At 39.7% G+C, this 13,660-nt stretch overlaps 1 protein-coding gene across 9 annotated transcripts in view; it reads left to right on the plus strand.

The window, feature by feature from the left end:
* Window positions 1–13,660, plus strand: part of tnk2b (tyrosine kinase, non-receptor, 2b) — a 260,676-nt gene that overhangs the window by 237,265 nt on the left and 9,751 nt on the right. For all 9 annotated transcript variants that reach the window (XM_072572323.1, XM_072572316.1, XM_072572317.1 and 6 more), the window contains one exon: window positions 1,676–3,129. In XM_072572323.1, the coding sequence (XP_072428424.1) occupies window positions 1,676–3,129 (1,454 nt within the window). The remainder of the gene's footprint in view (window positions 1–1,675; window positions 3,130–13,660) is intronic.

Consider the following 13,660-nt stretch of genomic DNA (forward strand, 5'->3'; position numbering starts at 1 on the left):
GTTGGTGCAATCTTTTAATGTCACAACCAATATTTATCCTTTTAATCAACATGACAAAAATGCATGTTATATGTCCCTTACCTTTTTGTTTGTGAAACCTTATTCATGCAAATTGATTGCTGTGTTGCCTGAGTAATGATACTGATTATTGTTTAAAAGTAATTATTTGGTTATGAAACACTTCAGGACATTTTGTGGGCATAAAAGAACAAGGATGCTAGTTCTTTCTAAAAAAAAATGAGAAACAAACTTTATCCAGACAAAAGGCTACTAAATCAGTATAATTATGATGGACAATATTTTGGGTATAACAGAAACACTATTATCTGACTTCTACTAATAATGTTAAGAGGAATCATAGTTTTATATCAAATTCTGGAGTTAATAATTTATTTAACTTATGGAAGATGTAGGATTATTGGATGGGAATGCATGTTCATTGGAAAAATGCTGAAAAGTGAATGACAGAGCATGCCAGGGATTCATAACCATAATTATTTGCAAGGGCAGGTAAATAAAGGATTAAGACCACAAAAAATATGGATTTCATATGCAGAATACATGCATTATAAATTTTAGAAAAAAAAGCTGTGCAAGACGTTGTTAGACAGAAACTGGTATGCGGTTTTAGGAAGGTCATTAACAACTCTGGAGTATATAAATGGTAGTTTTGTCAGGAGGAGGAATCCGTAGCTGTGAGGAGAGATTTGAGATACTTGGACTATTGCCTCTGAAGCAAGAGAGAAAACTTCATGGAGTTTTGTAAAATTGGGTACAATGGTAGTACGCAAAGAGAATATTTCCTGATATTAAAGTAATTTGTAAAAATTGAGAACATGTCTTAATGCAATGGGTTGTTGGACCATGAATGCTTTATCAAAGTAAGTGGCTCAGGCAGAGAGACTATTGCACCTTCCCTGGTGAACTATGTTTAATATTTGAAGGAGAGGATGTTACAGGGCTATGGGAAAAGATCAGGACAGCGAAATTGTTTTGGACCGCACCAATAAAGAACTGGTATTAAAAACATGGTCTATTTGGTCTCCTACAGTGCTGTAAATTTCCTTAGTAAAAGGAAGAAGGTTCACCAGACGTATTTCTGGAATGGTAAGAATGTTCTATGGAGTTAAGACTGGAAAAACTGGGCCCATGTTCTCTGGTGTTTTGATTGAATGAGATGTGATCGTATTAAGATCTACAAAATACTTAGTGATAGAGAGGGTAGATGTAGGTAAGTTGATTACCCTGGCTAGAAAGTCTAGAACCAGGAGAATTTGCAAATGGCACTCAGGTCTGAGATGAAACTTTGCTCATGGTTCCAACTCTTTGAATCCTCTACCTGAGAGCTATGGAAGTTCAGTCATCAAGTATCTATAAAATAGAATTTATCAGTTTTCTAAATAGCAATGAAGGGAAGGGATATGGGGCTAATCTGTGGAAAAAAAGATATTGAAGTAGATGATCAGCTATGATCATATTGAATGGTGATAAATCAGATTTGATGGGCTGAATAGTCTCCTCCTGCTTCTATGTTCAAGTGCATATTCATAGACTAAAATATTGCACAAATAGTAGCAGGGTACAACCTTCAAAGAAATGGACTGTTTTGACAGTTCAAAAATTATTTGATTTCTGAATTCTGTGTTAAGTAATTCTGCTCTTGCATATATTTCAGAGCCTGTATATGACCCTGTGATTGAAGAGGAAGCTGCTGTCTCATTACCTCCAAAAAAGCTTAGTCTGAAGAAACAGGGCCCAATGAAAACCTTAAAGCTCAATAAGCCAGCTGCTCGTGTTTTTGCCACAAAGTTGGGGGAGAGGTCATCAGATGGGAGTAAATCCTCTGGTCATATAGCTAATGAGGTGGCTCTGATTGACTTTGGAGATGAACAGACGAGCCCAACTCCATCTCCTGTCCTGGGTAACACTATTCCTACACTGGCCAAGCTAGTATTGGATTCTTACTCACTGCTGGACAAGACACCACCACTGAGTCCAACCAGGACTTTGCCTAGACCTTTGCACCCTGTCCCTATTGTTGACTGGGATTCCAAACCCCTGCCTCCACCTCCAGCCTATGATGATGTTGCTCAGGATGAAGATGATTTTGAAGTTTCATCCATTAATAATCTAGATACAGGATTAATTGGTGAAGTATCAAAATATGGAACTGTTCAGTTACCAAGGCATAAAGAAGTGGGGGAAACTAATTATGCATTTGTGCATGACACAGATGGCAAAGGAAAGCTCAAAGTGGAGGATAATTTATTTTTACCATCCAGGCACACAAAACAGACCAGCTTCTCTCAGTCAGCTGAGATATTTGAGGAACTTCAACAAGAATGCATGAGAAAACTTAATGTCCCTGTCATTTCAACACCAGCCTCTACACCAAGTCCCATCTTGTCAGCAAGCGTGTCCCCAACTATTTCTGATGATAGACCTCAGATTCCACCACGGATTCCCATTCCCCCTCGGCCTTTGAGGAAAAATGAGCTAGGTCACTGGTCTGGTGAGTTGTCACCTGCATCTGGAGGTGAAGAGGACAAACCTCCACAAATTCCTCCCAGGGATCCAATGTCCCAGCCATCTTCAAGAACTCCAAGTCCTAAGGCAATTCCTGTCGGTTTTCCCCAACAACGGCCAGCAGCATCTTCAATGACTACATTAACTGTCGGTGCATACCTTTCAACATCTCCGAGCAAGTTAATGCCCACCACTCAGAGTTTTGCCTCTGACCCAAAATATGCCTCACCCAAAGTCATTCAAGCACCAGGAAAGGACAATACAAAAGGACCTTGCATCCTGCCAATAGTGAAAGATGGAAAGAAGGTTAGCAGCACCCATTATTATTTGCTTCCAGAGAGACCTTCTTATCTGGACAAATATGAAAAATTTTTCAAAGAGGCTGAGAGTGTGGATGAACACTGCTCCAGAAAACCTGTTACTACAGCAACAGTGAGGCCAATGATGCAACATCCTGAGCATAAAACCAATTTTTCATCCAACAATAGTAATCCTGGGTCCTTTGTTGCAACAATGAAAAGTTCCCATAGTCTGCAAAAAATGTCTTATGAGATTTCAAGTGGCAAGATGGACAGTATTACACCTTCGGACAAAATTAAAATAGTAAGTAAATTTAACACAAATTTACTAATGAAATTCTGAACAGGATGAATACTTAAAGCAGATCAGTATTGTTATAGTAAAACACAATTCTAAAGTGACTGGAATATCCAAACATAAGATGAAACCATATATTTTCTTTATTTTATTAGTTTTGAATTTCTCAGCCTGAATGACAGGGGTTTGTTGGCTGGATTCAAGAATGGATGTCCTTTCACCTTGTTTCATAGATCACGTAAATATATTTTTCAAGTTGGAGTTTACTTGTTGAGGGTCTAGAGTTAAAACCCAGCAACTCTAACAGTGTGTATTAGTGTATGAAGCATAGGACTGGAATATATTGCTCTTCCACCAACAGGTAACCTGACCATCATGTACCCACCTACTCCTGCCCACACTGTAATTTTACCAACAACAGTGGTGGTACTATATGGCCCACCTACCACTGGACCAATTGAGCCCTTTAAGTAAGTAATTAAAGCCTACTCAACATTATTCCCCTGGTGTTCAGGCATTCATGAACAGCAGGAAAGCTCCTGCAGCTAAGTACTCAACCAAACTGGTTTCTCTGTGTGGACTGGCGACAAATCGGATTTATGGCCTCCTTAATGATCTCATTGGAACTCGGGAGAGGGCCTCCACCAAGGTGTGACCTTCTCTCAAAGCCTCTAACTTTTAAGCTCACCAAACCTCACACTGGAACCTGCTAACATTACACCCTTTGCCAGTCCAAAATAATCAACTGCTACCAGTGCTGCACAGCTGCCAGCCTCTGCTTAGCCAACAGCTGTATGACATGAGACTCCTTCTTCCTGAAGGCCAAATGACTTATGTTTAGTTTATTAACACCCAATTGTTTATTAAATGGCTGTATTGCCTTGGACTATCTCTCCTACATTTTAGACAGGGTAGGTCAGATGGAAAGTGGGGCTTATGGCATTGGGGTCCTTGCACCCTGCAAAATCTGGTCCATGCCTTATGACATCTACTGCACTGCAAACAAATTGTCAGAATGGAAATACAGCTCTGCATTACTGTAGGATCCCTGATGAGAATCTCCTCTCAAGTGTGGAGCTCCCTGCTTTTGTTAAAATAAAAACACAGAATGGTAGTCTACATGAGATTGCCATCCTTGGAAAATCCAGTTCAATTGTTATATTTAAATCTGAATTTGAAATATAAAATGCAGAAAATCTATTGTTATTGCCTGATTAAATCTTCCAGGTTTGTACATGTGCAATGGAAATACACTAGCTGTGACTTCACCAGTCTGTGGAATGTGTGCTTGGGGATTATGGCTTTTGTACAGAGGAGTGTGTATCGTTTTGAAAAAAATTGCTGCTAACTTAAGCCTGTCAAAGTTGTTAATTTAAACAATCTGGTGTCTGAGAAACACTGGTTTTAAGCTTAATGAAGCATTGATAAATTGCTAAGGGTATTGATGAATGCTTCTAATTCTGCTGAACCAAGCATCTATATCTGGACACTAATACAGAAGGTATTGTTATTACATGACTGCATCACCTAATAATTGAGTTAATAAGAATGGTAAAAGTATCCCTTGAAACCCAAAATGTTGCCACAAAATTGAGTAGTCCTCAAGAAATTCTAAGGAAGAGCCTTTTTGTAGTTTGTGGTGGGGGAGTGGGTTGGAAGAGAAAATATTATTTTGTGTACTGGCTACCATTGTCACTGGCCTTCATGTTACTATACGCAGCACTTCAAAATGCTGTCCTTTGATCCTCTTAAAACATTCCACTCATTGGTCTCCTTGCAGAAGAACACAGAAGAGCGGCAGAGAACTGGAGGTAGTCCTCCAGTCATTGCGACATTGTCTGCTGAGGAGGATGCACCCAATAATCCAGGTCTTAGAATGCAGGTCTCCAAGCTACCTAGTAGTGAAATTTAATATCTTACAACCACATGACATAACACTTACTCAGGTCAACTTGATGTCAGCAGGTTATGAAGAATGATGATCAGCACAGTAGTGACTTAGAACCCGTCCATCTTGTCAGTTCCAATTTATATCTTTTACATCTCATTAATTGTCATTCCACAGCTGTTAACAGGATGATGAATATTTTTCAGAGGGGATTATCTATTGAGAATGCAACATCACCTGATTCATGCACACCTTCCGCCAGCATAAATGCACACATCTCCGAGGTCCGAAAAATGGCTACTTGTGTTGTCACGTAATGAAGTACTGTCCACAAGTGAGCAGGATTATATGTTGGAGATGGGAACAGCATTGGAGGAGGCTAATAGCACACTGTTTGTTTGTACAAGATACAGCTTCTGAACCACCAGGTCACAAATTGGAGTGAAGTTGGAGGAATCCATCCCTCGTGATTGTCACGTGTCAGACTTTTGTGCTAAATTCATACCCATGTGCTGAGTGACCACCTGAAATGCAGTATGCATCTGAAACCTAGTATGCAGCTGAATGCATGCTGGCCCTCAGCAATTCTCTGCATGCTTGGTCTGCCATTTAAACTGCATTTAACCAGCACCTCACTGCAGCAAGGTATTCTGCAGCTTTTCCTTAGGGTAGAGGTCCAGATGGATCATGAGGGTCAAAATGGGAAGGCCTGGAAATGAAAATGCTGTAGAAGTAGTACTCCATAGCTGAGAAATACTGATTGTGATTTAGTGCATTAGGAGATGAGAAGGATCATTGTGTAAATGAAGCAATGTTATTAGGTTGTGTTCACCAGATGGATATATCATTTCACAAAACCTAAGTAAAATATGTAATTATCCATCACCCAAATTATAGTTTCTGAGACAACAAACCTGTGAAAACAGCTTTGGATGTGGAGAGAACAATGTAATGAGTTGAGGTTTTGAAATAATTTGCCATTTAAATGAAGGTTAAAAAAAAATATAAAGTTTACAACATGTGAAGACTTTATGTATCAGTTTAATGGGACAAAATAAACTCTGCATTACACCATTAAGGGCTCCCTATAGTTCACGGGACTAAGCTATGATGACGTGTAATTTTAAGCAAAAAGATTGTAGGAAAAGAAATCTGACTTATCACTGAGTACTCTCTACAGGAGGGTAGGATATATCTAGGGTCCAAACATGACAGCACATACCTGTTATAAATAGAATGTAGGTTAGTGTCGAATGTGATTGGATTCAGTGAGCCAAATAAACAGTACTGAAGCACAAAACAGAAATTACTTGAGAAACTCAGCTGGTCTGGCATAATCTGTATGTTGGTTGCTGCTTAGTAATTATTGCTACTCCTGCAATAACCTGCACAGATTTGACTCTGCTAACTGAGACCTAAGGTCTCTTGACTTGGGCAATTGAGATATATCCCTTGCACAAGTCTGTGTATATGTGTGTAAGAGGGAGGCAGTGAATGTTTACGGTTGATGGATGGGTTGCTAATCTAACATGCTGACTTTTCATGGTAGATGTCAAACTTCTTGAGTGTCTTTGGTGCTGCACACATCCAGGCAAATGGAGAATATTGTGATGAAGATTCATGACACCTATCATGACTTAGAAATTTGCATTCTAGGCAGCTTTAAGTTTGCTGGTTATTTCTATATTGTGTGCCTTAAGAAAAGGAATACGAGTTTCAGTTTCATTTTGCATTCTGTATGTGATCAGGGGTGTCCAGACACCTTTGTTTACAAATCTTTTAATTAGGTAGTTAAACTTTTGAGGTGAGTAATTTAGAAAAAGTAAATCTAGGAAAAAAAACATGCTGCTGTTGACTGAAGACAGAAGCCCAGTAACACAAGAAGACAGAACCATTCAGAAATGTGCTGGTGTCATTCAGAATAATATTGTGTTACAGCAAAAGCGCTGGTAGAGTTACACTCTGGACTGAAAATAAGTCCTGAGTAGCTTAAAGACCTCTGAGAGAGCTCCAGAAGCAGAAGGCCATTGGAGAGATGAGTCTAAGGAACACGTTAAATAATAATAGTAAGCTGAGATTGCAGTTGTGTAAAGGTCTCAGAAAGAAATCTTAAGTGAAGAAAATAAAGTCAGCTGAATGTAGAATTTACAATGGTGCTGCCTCAGTAAGGAGCTTAGACAGACCTTTACCCCAAGGTTTGAGTGTTGGTAAGTTGAGGCTAAGAAGAGCTGAATTTTTCTTTCTGATATTTGTAATAAGATGGTATTAGAGAGGTCTTGTGAAACATAATTTTGTGTAATAAACTTCTATTTTCTTTTGTAAAAAGCATGTTAGCAATCTCTTATGAACATGTTCAGCAACCACCATGGTAAACATAGGAAAAGAAAATCTATGGTTTGTCACAGCTGCAGGGAGGAAGTGAGCACTACAGATGCTGGAGATCAAAGTTGAGCGCGTGGTGCTGGAAAAGCACAGCAGGTCAGGCAGCATCCAAGGAGCAGCAGAATCAATGTTTCATGCATAAGCCCTTCATCAGGAATCCTGATGAAGGGCTTATGCATGAAACATCGATTCTACTGCTCCTTGGATGCTGCCTGACCTGCTGTGCTTTTCCAGCAACACACTCTTGTCACAGCTGCAATGATACAACAAGCAAATTCCTGATTTGTGCCTTCTAGGTTGTCAAAAAACTTTGGTGAGTCTGGAAGCTGTTATTCATGGGAACGTATTCACCGACTGACCTACTGTTATGAGTTATAGAGTTGCAAACAGATCCTTCAGTCTAAGCTTGTCCATGCTGACTGCAAATCGTAAATTAATCAAATCCTATTGTAGGCTCAATGGTTAACTGGCTGGTATGGATTAACTTTCTATTTAATGATAACACCTTCCCCAACCCCAATCATGTTGCAGTTATATAAGACTCTGGTGCAGCCTCATCTGGAGTATTGTGTGCAGTTTTGGTCGACATACTATAGGAAGGATGTGGAGGCACTGGAACGGGTGCAGAGGAGGTTTACCAGGATGTTGCCTGGTATGGTAGGAAGATTGTATGAGGAAAGGCTGAGGCACTTGGGGCTGTTTTCATTGGAGAAAAGAAGGTTTAGGGGTGACTTGATAGAGGTGTCCAAGATGATTAGTGGTTTAGATAGGGTTGACCATGAGAGCCTTTTTCCACGTCTGGAGTCAGCTATTACGAGGGGGCATAGCTTTAAATTAAGGGGTGGTAGGTATAGGACAGATGTTAGGGATAGATTCTTTACTCAGCAAGTCGTGAGTTGATAGAACGCCCTGCCAGTAACAGTGGTGGACTCTCCCTCTTTATGGGCATTTAAACGGGCATTGGATAGCATATGGAGGATAGTGGGCTAGTGTAGGTTAGGTGGGCTTGGATCGGCGCAACATCGAGGGCCAAAGGGCCTGTACTGCGCTGTGTTGTTCTATGTTCTAACCCAATTTTGCAGGATGAAAGACAAGGGAGATGGTCGTCATTTGGCATTTGTGTGGAAAAATGTTACTTTTTACTTACCAGCCCAAGCCTGAATGTTGCCCAGACCTTGCTGCAATGCCAGCGTATGTTGCTTCATAATCTGAAGAGTCATGGATGGAACCGCTCATGCCGGAGGTGAGATTATTGAAGCAGCTGAAAATGGCTGACCCTAGTAAACTATCGTAACGACTTATTGCACTGATGCCTGGTGGATGCGATGTTCATGGATTATCCTTCAGCAATCTTAACCATTTCTTTTGTGCTTTGAATAATTCCCACTAGTGAGAAATTTCTTCCAATTTCCATTGACTTAAATTTTGCTCAGACTCCTTAATGCCATATTCAGTCAAATGTCGTCTTGATAAGAGTGGCAGTCACTTTTACCTTGCCTTTGGAATTCAGTATTTCTATTGTTTGGAGGCAAGGCAGTCATTAGGTTTGGAGTAGAGTGGTCCTGATGGAATGATGTGCAGGTTGCTGTTGAATAAGAACCACTTGATCGCTCTGTTGAAGACTCTTTCCAGCATATTGCTGATAACTGAGAGTTGAATAATAGGAGAGTAATTGGCTGAATTTAATTTGTCCTGCTTTATTGTGGACTGCAGTGGTAGTGTCCCTCTCTCTGGGCCAGGAGGCTTGGAGTCAAGCCCCACCTGCTCCAGAGGTGTGTAGATACTTTTAATTAGCCTGTTCAGAGATGTTGTTATACATCTCTGGGACTTGACTCCAAGTGGAACATAAGGAATTTGAACTTGGGCTTACTGGCTCAGAATTAGGGGCACTACTGCTGTCACAAGAGCAATATTATGTCTGAACAAGTTGATGAAAAAATACCTACAACTAGACAATTAGAGTATACACGAGAGTGGTAATGTCTCTGCCTCTGGTACAGGAGGCCGGGGTTCAAGGTCCACTTGCTACAGCGGTCTGTCTTTACATGCATGGACAGATTGATTAAAATATCTCTAAGTATGCGATTTTCCAGACTTTGTTGTTCAGGTAGTCATGTGAGCTATACTGGAACAGATTGCCAAGTATTGGGGCTAGTTCTTGCAAATGCAAAAGAGAAAAAGAAAACAGATCTTTCTCTGGAGATTGGCTTTCTGAAAAGAAATCACTTTGGCGTTGAGTTATTCTTAAAGTCAGAAGAATAAAGCATAGAATGTGCTAGAGTTTCATGCTCTGATATTCTGGCACATCTAGTCAAGTCACTAATCATGTCCTGAAGACTTGCAGACACAGCTTGCTCGGGAAATACAATCTTGAGGTGTTCTTTCAAGCTTTCTTTCAAAAGAACAAATGGATTTTACTCCGAAATGAAGTAGAAGGTTTTTTTTTCAGAAGTAGAAGAGATTCTCAGCAGGCTTTCCTTTAACTCAGCTGACTCTCAGAATGCTTCCCTCCATCTTGAGAGATTTTTAATAAGTAATGGAATCAAAGCTTATGGGGGAAAAAGGCAGGAATGTCTGGAGGTAAGGATTATCAGATCAGCTTTATTTAATTGAAGGTGGAACAGGTTTGATGGGCTAAATGCCAACTTCTGCTTCTACATCCTATCTTAACTTTCTTACATAAACCAAGAATTTCTCCAAGCCAATCACTTCTAAACAGCCCCCGTAGCAATTTAATAAAATCAATTATCACCAGCACTGTTTCATCTAAACTGCATGACTGCGTAGCCACTGGGAAGCTCTGCATGCATTGATCAAAGTGCTGATGTATGGCTTCTGCTTGTGGAATCCGGTGCTGTGCATGAACCTTTTGAGGTCTGTTCAGTAGCAAGAAAATGGAGAAGAAGTTTAATCGCGTTTCATGTGATTTCTAGGAAGTTTGGTTTCAAAAAACAAGTCTGAAAAGCCTACAGGGATCTTTTAATGACCTGTTTTTGAAGAAACTACTTCAGTTATGTCCAGAAAACTTGAAATAAATTCCCTTTTGTACAATCATTTAAACCTGGCTCTTTCAAATGATACTGAATATAAATCATCATTTTAAAAGCATTAATAAATGCAATTTAATCTATACATCTACTTGTGTTTGGAACTTTATCTGGAAGAAATGGACGATCTGTGTTCTCACAACTCATCATAGGTGATAAATAATATTTTTGACATGATAAGAATAAAGGCAGTATTGGACTGTTCATCTCCTCTGAATTCGTATGCTGTTAGAGATCAGCTAATTCAGTACAGACCAGAGAATTATGTCTTGAAATGTCCATTTATTTAATAGCTTCATTTGTAAATAAAATATGCTAGATTTTTGGATACTTTAAGATTTAGCACCATATGGTTATTGCAGTGTGTTGCTGTACTTTTTTTATATATTTCATCAATCCTACTTAGACAACAACTAGACTGGGTAGCTGTTTACAGTAAGAAGAGAGCTGAGTATTAGGAATCTGCAGCTAACTGTGCCGCAGCACACTTAATGGTCTGACGTAATTAAGAGAAATTACAGTGGCTATTTTAGTCAATGATGTTTGAATTTAAACCTCTCTGAAATTGATTTTGGACCCTCAGCAAAAAGGGACCACATTTACAGGGCGTAATGGATCGAATCTTCAAATGATGACAGCAGCAAATATTGAGACATTCACAATTGTTACATGTCGGGATCCTCTGGAAGATTCAGTTGGTGTGCATGTATTTACCCAGGAAGTTGAAATTTGTAGTGAGCAGAATTAAACTGTCTATGCCACTCCAAACATGTCTCTGACACTGACCTTAGAATTTGCACCTTGGGCTTTACTGAGTGTTTCTCCTGCCATTAACTTCAGGTGTAAGGCAGTATTTAAGAGCAGGTGGTACAGAAAGGTCTAAAATCATACATGCTGCATGTATGGATGAGAATGTTTACCACCTCCTTCCCATAACCATAAACTATGCTTACTTTAGTTCCCTCCCCCCTCAATAAAGCATAACACTCCCTGCTCCCTCTTTGCATCACAGATAATGCTTACCAACTCCCTCCCACCTCCAAGCTTCCTTGAAGAAACCCAATGTGGGAAGAGGCCATAGTGTTGGAGGAGTGAGAGTCGGGATTGGGCATCTTTGGGATGGGCAATAAATATTGTCAGACCGTGTGTGCAAGTGTGTACATTGAGAGGGCCTGGTGGTGATGTGGTATGGGTTGTTCTTTGTAGGGGTGACATGCCAATTTAAAAAGACAGTAGGGCACTGAGCTGGTCAGAGTTTAAGCATGTCATTATTTTTTGATGAAAAAGTGAGATAGTTTTACTTTTAATTACGTTACTCTAGTGCTCAGGCTTCTCCAGGTGTACATGAATTGATTGAAGCTTGAGCTAGAAATGTAAACTCGAAAGGCCCTAGTATAAAAATAAGATAAACTCAAAAATTTAAGCTTGGATATCAGTAGGAATTCCACTCTACCATTATTTGGAAGAGCTGGGTCATTGTAATTGCCATGGAACTGGTGCGGTGCATTCAAAATATATGTAATATACATTCCATCACAAGGTGGAGCTCCATTGCTTGGGAATCTCCAAAGACTGTAGTTTGACAGTATTACAGTATCAAAAGTGTAAATTTGCTTAATTCTGATAATTCTGTGTTTTGTCCTTGGAACTCATTTCTGTAATTTGGAGGGCAGATAATTGAGAGCAGCAAAACAGATAATTGCCTTGCACAGAATAAATATGTCTGTTATAATCAGAGACGGGCAGTATGTTTTCTGTATCTTCTGGCAAATGGTGAAAATTATGATAGAAACTTTACAAATGTTGGGTACTAGTATTCGTTAATAAATAATACAGAGCTGGTTGGTTTAAATTCCTTCCGTACTCTCAATAAAGAGTTTAACATAATATATCAAAATCTGGATCCTAATGGTCTGAAGTTACAGTTGATACCCATTGACTAGATTATAGTAATTCCTTTTGTACTCTAATTTTCATGTTATATGCATATAGTGACCAATTTACCATGATTCAGATACACATGCTAAATTTGTAGAAGATGCACATAAGAGTCATAGAGTTGTACAGCACAGAAACAGATCCTTCAGTCCAACACAACCATGCTGACCAGATATCTTAAATAAATCTAGTCCCATTTTCTAGCATTTGGCACATATCCCTCTAAACCATTTCTATTCATGTACTTATTCAGATTTCTTTTAAATGTTGTAATTGAACCACATCATCTGGCAGCTCATTCCATATGTGCATCACCCTCTGCATGAAAAAGTTGCTCTTTACATCCCTTTTAAATCTTACCCCTCTCACCTTAAGCCTATGCCCTCTAGTTTTGGACTCCCCTCCCCTGGGGAAAAGACCTTGACTGTTCACCCTATCTATACCATTCATGATTTTATAACTCTGTACAAAGTCACCTCTCAGCCTCTGATGCTGCAGGAAAAATAGCCCCATCCAATTCAACCTCTCCCTATAGCTCAGCTCTGGCAATGTCCTTGTAAATCCTTTCTGAATCCTTTCAGGTTTCACAATATCTCTCCTATAGCAGGGAGACCAGAATTGAATACAATATTCCAAATGTGGTCTCACTGATATCCTGTACTGCCGCAACATGACAACCCAATCCCTATACTCAGTGCACTGACCAATAAAGGCAAGAGTACTAAACATCATCTTCACTACCTTGTCTACGTGTGACTCCAACTTCAATGAACTATGAACCTGTACCCCAAGGTCTCTTTGTTCAGCAACACTTCCCAGGAGCCTACCATTAACTGTATAAGTCCTGCCTAGTTTGCCTTGCCTTGCCAGAATGCAACACTTCACACTTATCTAAACTAAACTCCCTCTATCCCTCCTCAGCTTATTGGCCCATCTGATCAATGTCACATTGTACTCTGTGATAACCTTCTTCACTTTCCACTACACACCAATTTTGATGTAATCTGCAAGCTTACTAACCATTCCTCTTATATCCACATTCAAATTATGTACATAAATAACAAAAAGCAGTGGACACAACACCAATCCTTGTGGTGCACTGCTGATCACAAGCTTTCAGACACAAAAGTAACCTTCCACCACCACCCTCTGTCTCTTACTGTCAAACAAATTTTGTATCCAGTTAGCTAGCTCTCCCTGGATACCATGTGATCTAACTTTGCTAATCAGTCCACTATGCAGCATCTCCCAGTTTTCTTGAGCAATGTGAACAAATGAGGAT

The sequence above is a fragment of the Chiloscyllium punctatum genome, chromosome 6 (assembly GCF_047496795.1).
Source record: "Chiloscyllium punctatum isolate Juve2018m chromosome 6, sChiPun1.3, whole genome shotgun sequence".
Lineage (NCBI taxonomy): Eukaryota > Metazoa > Chordata > Chondrichthyes > Orectolobiformes > Hemiscylliidae > Chiloscyllium > Chiloscyllium punctatum.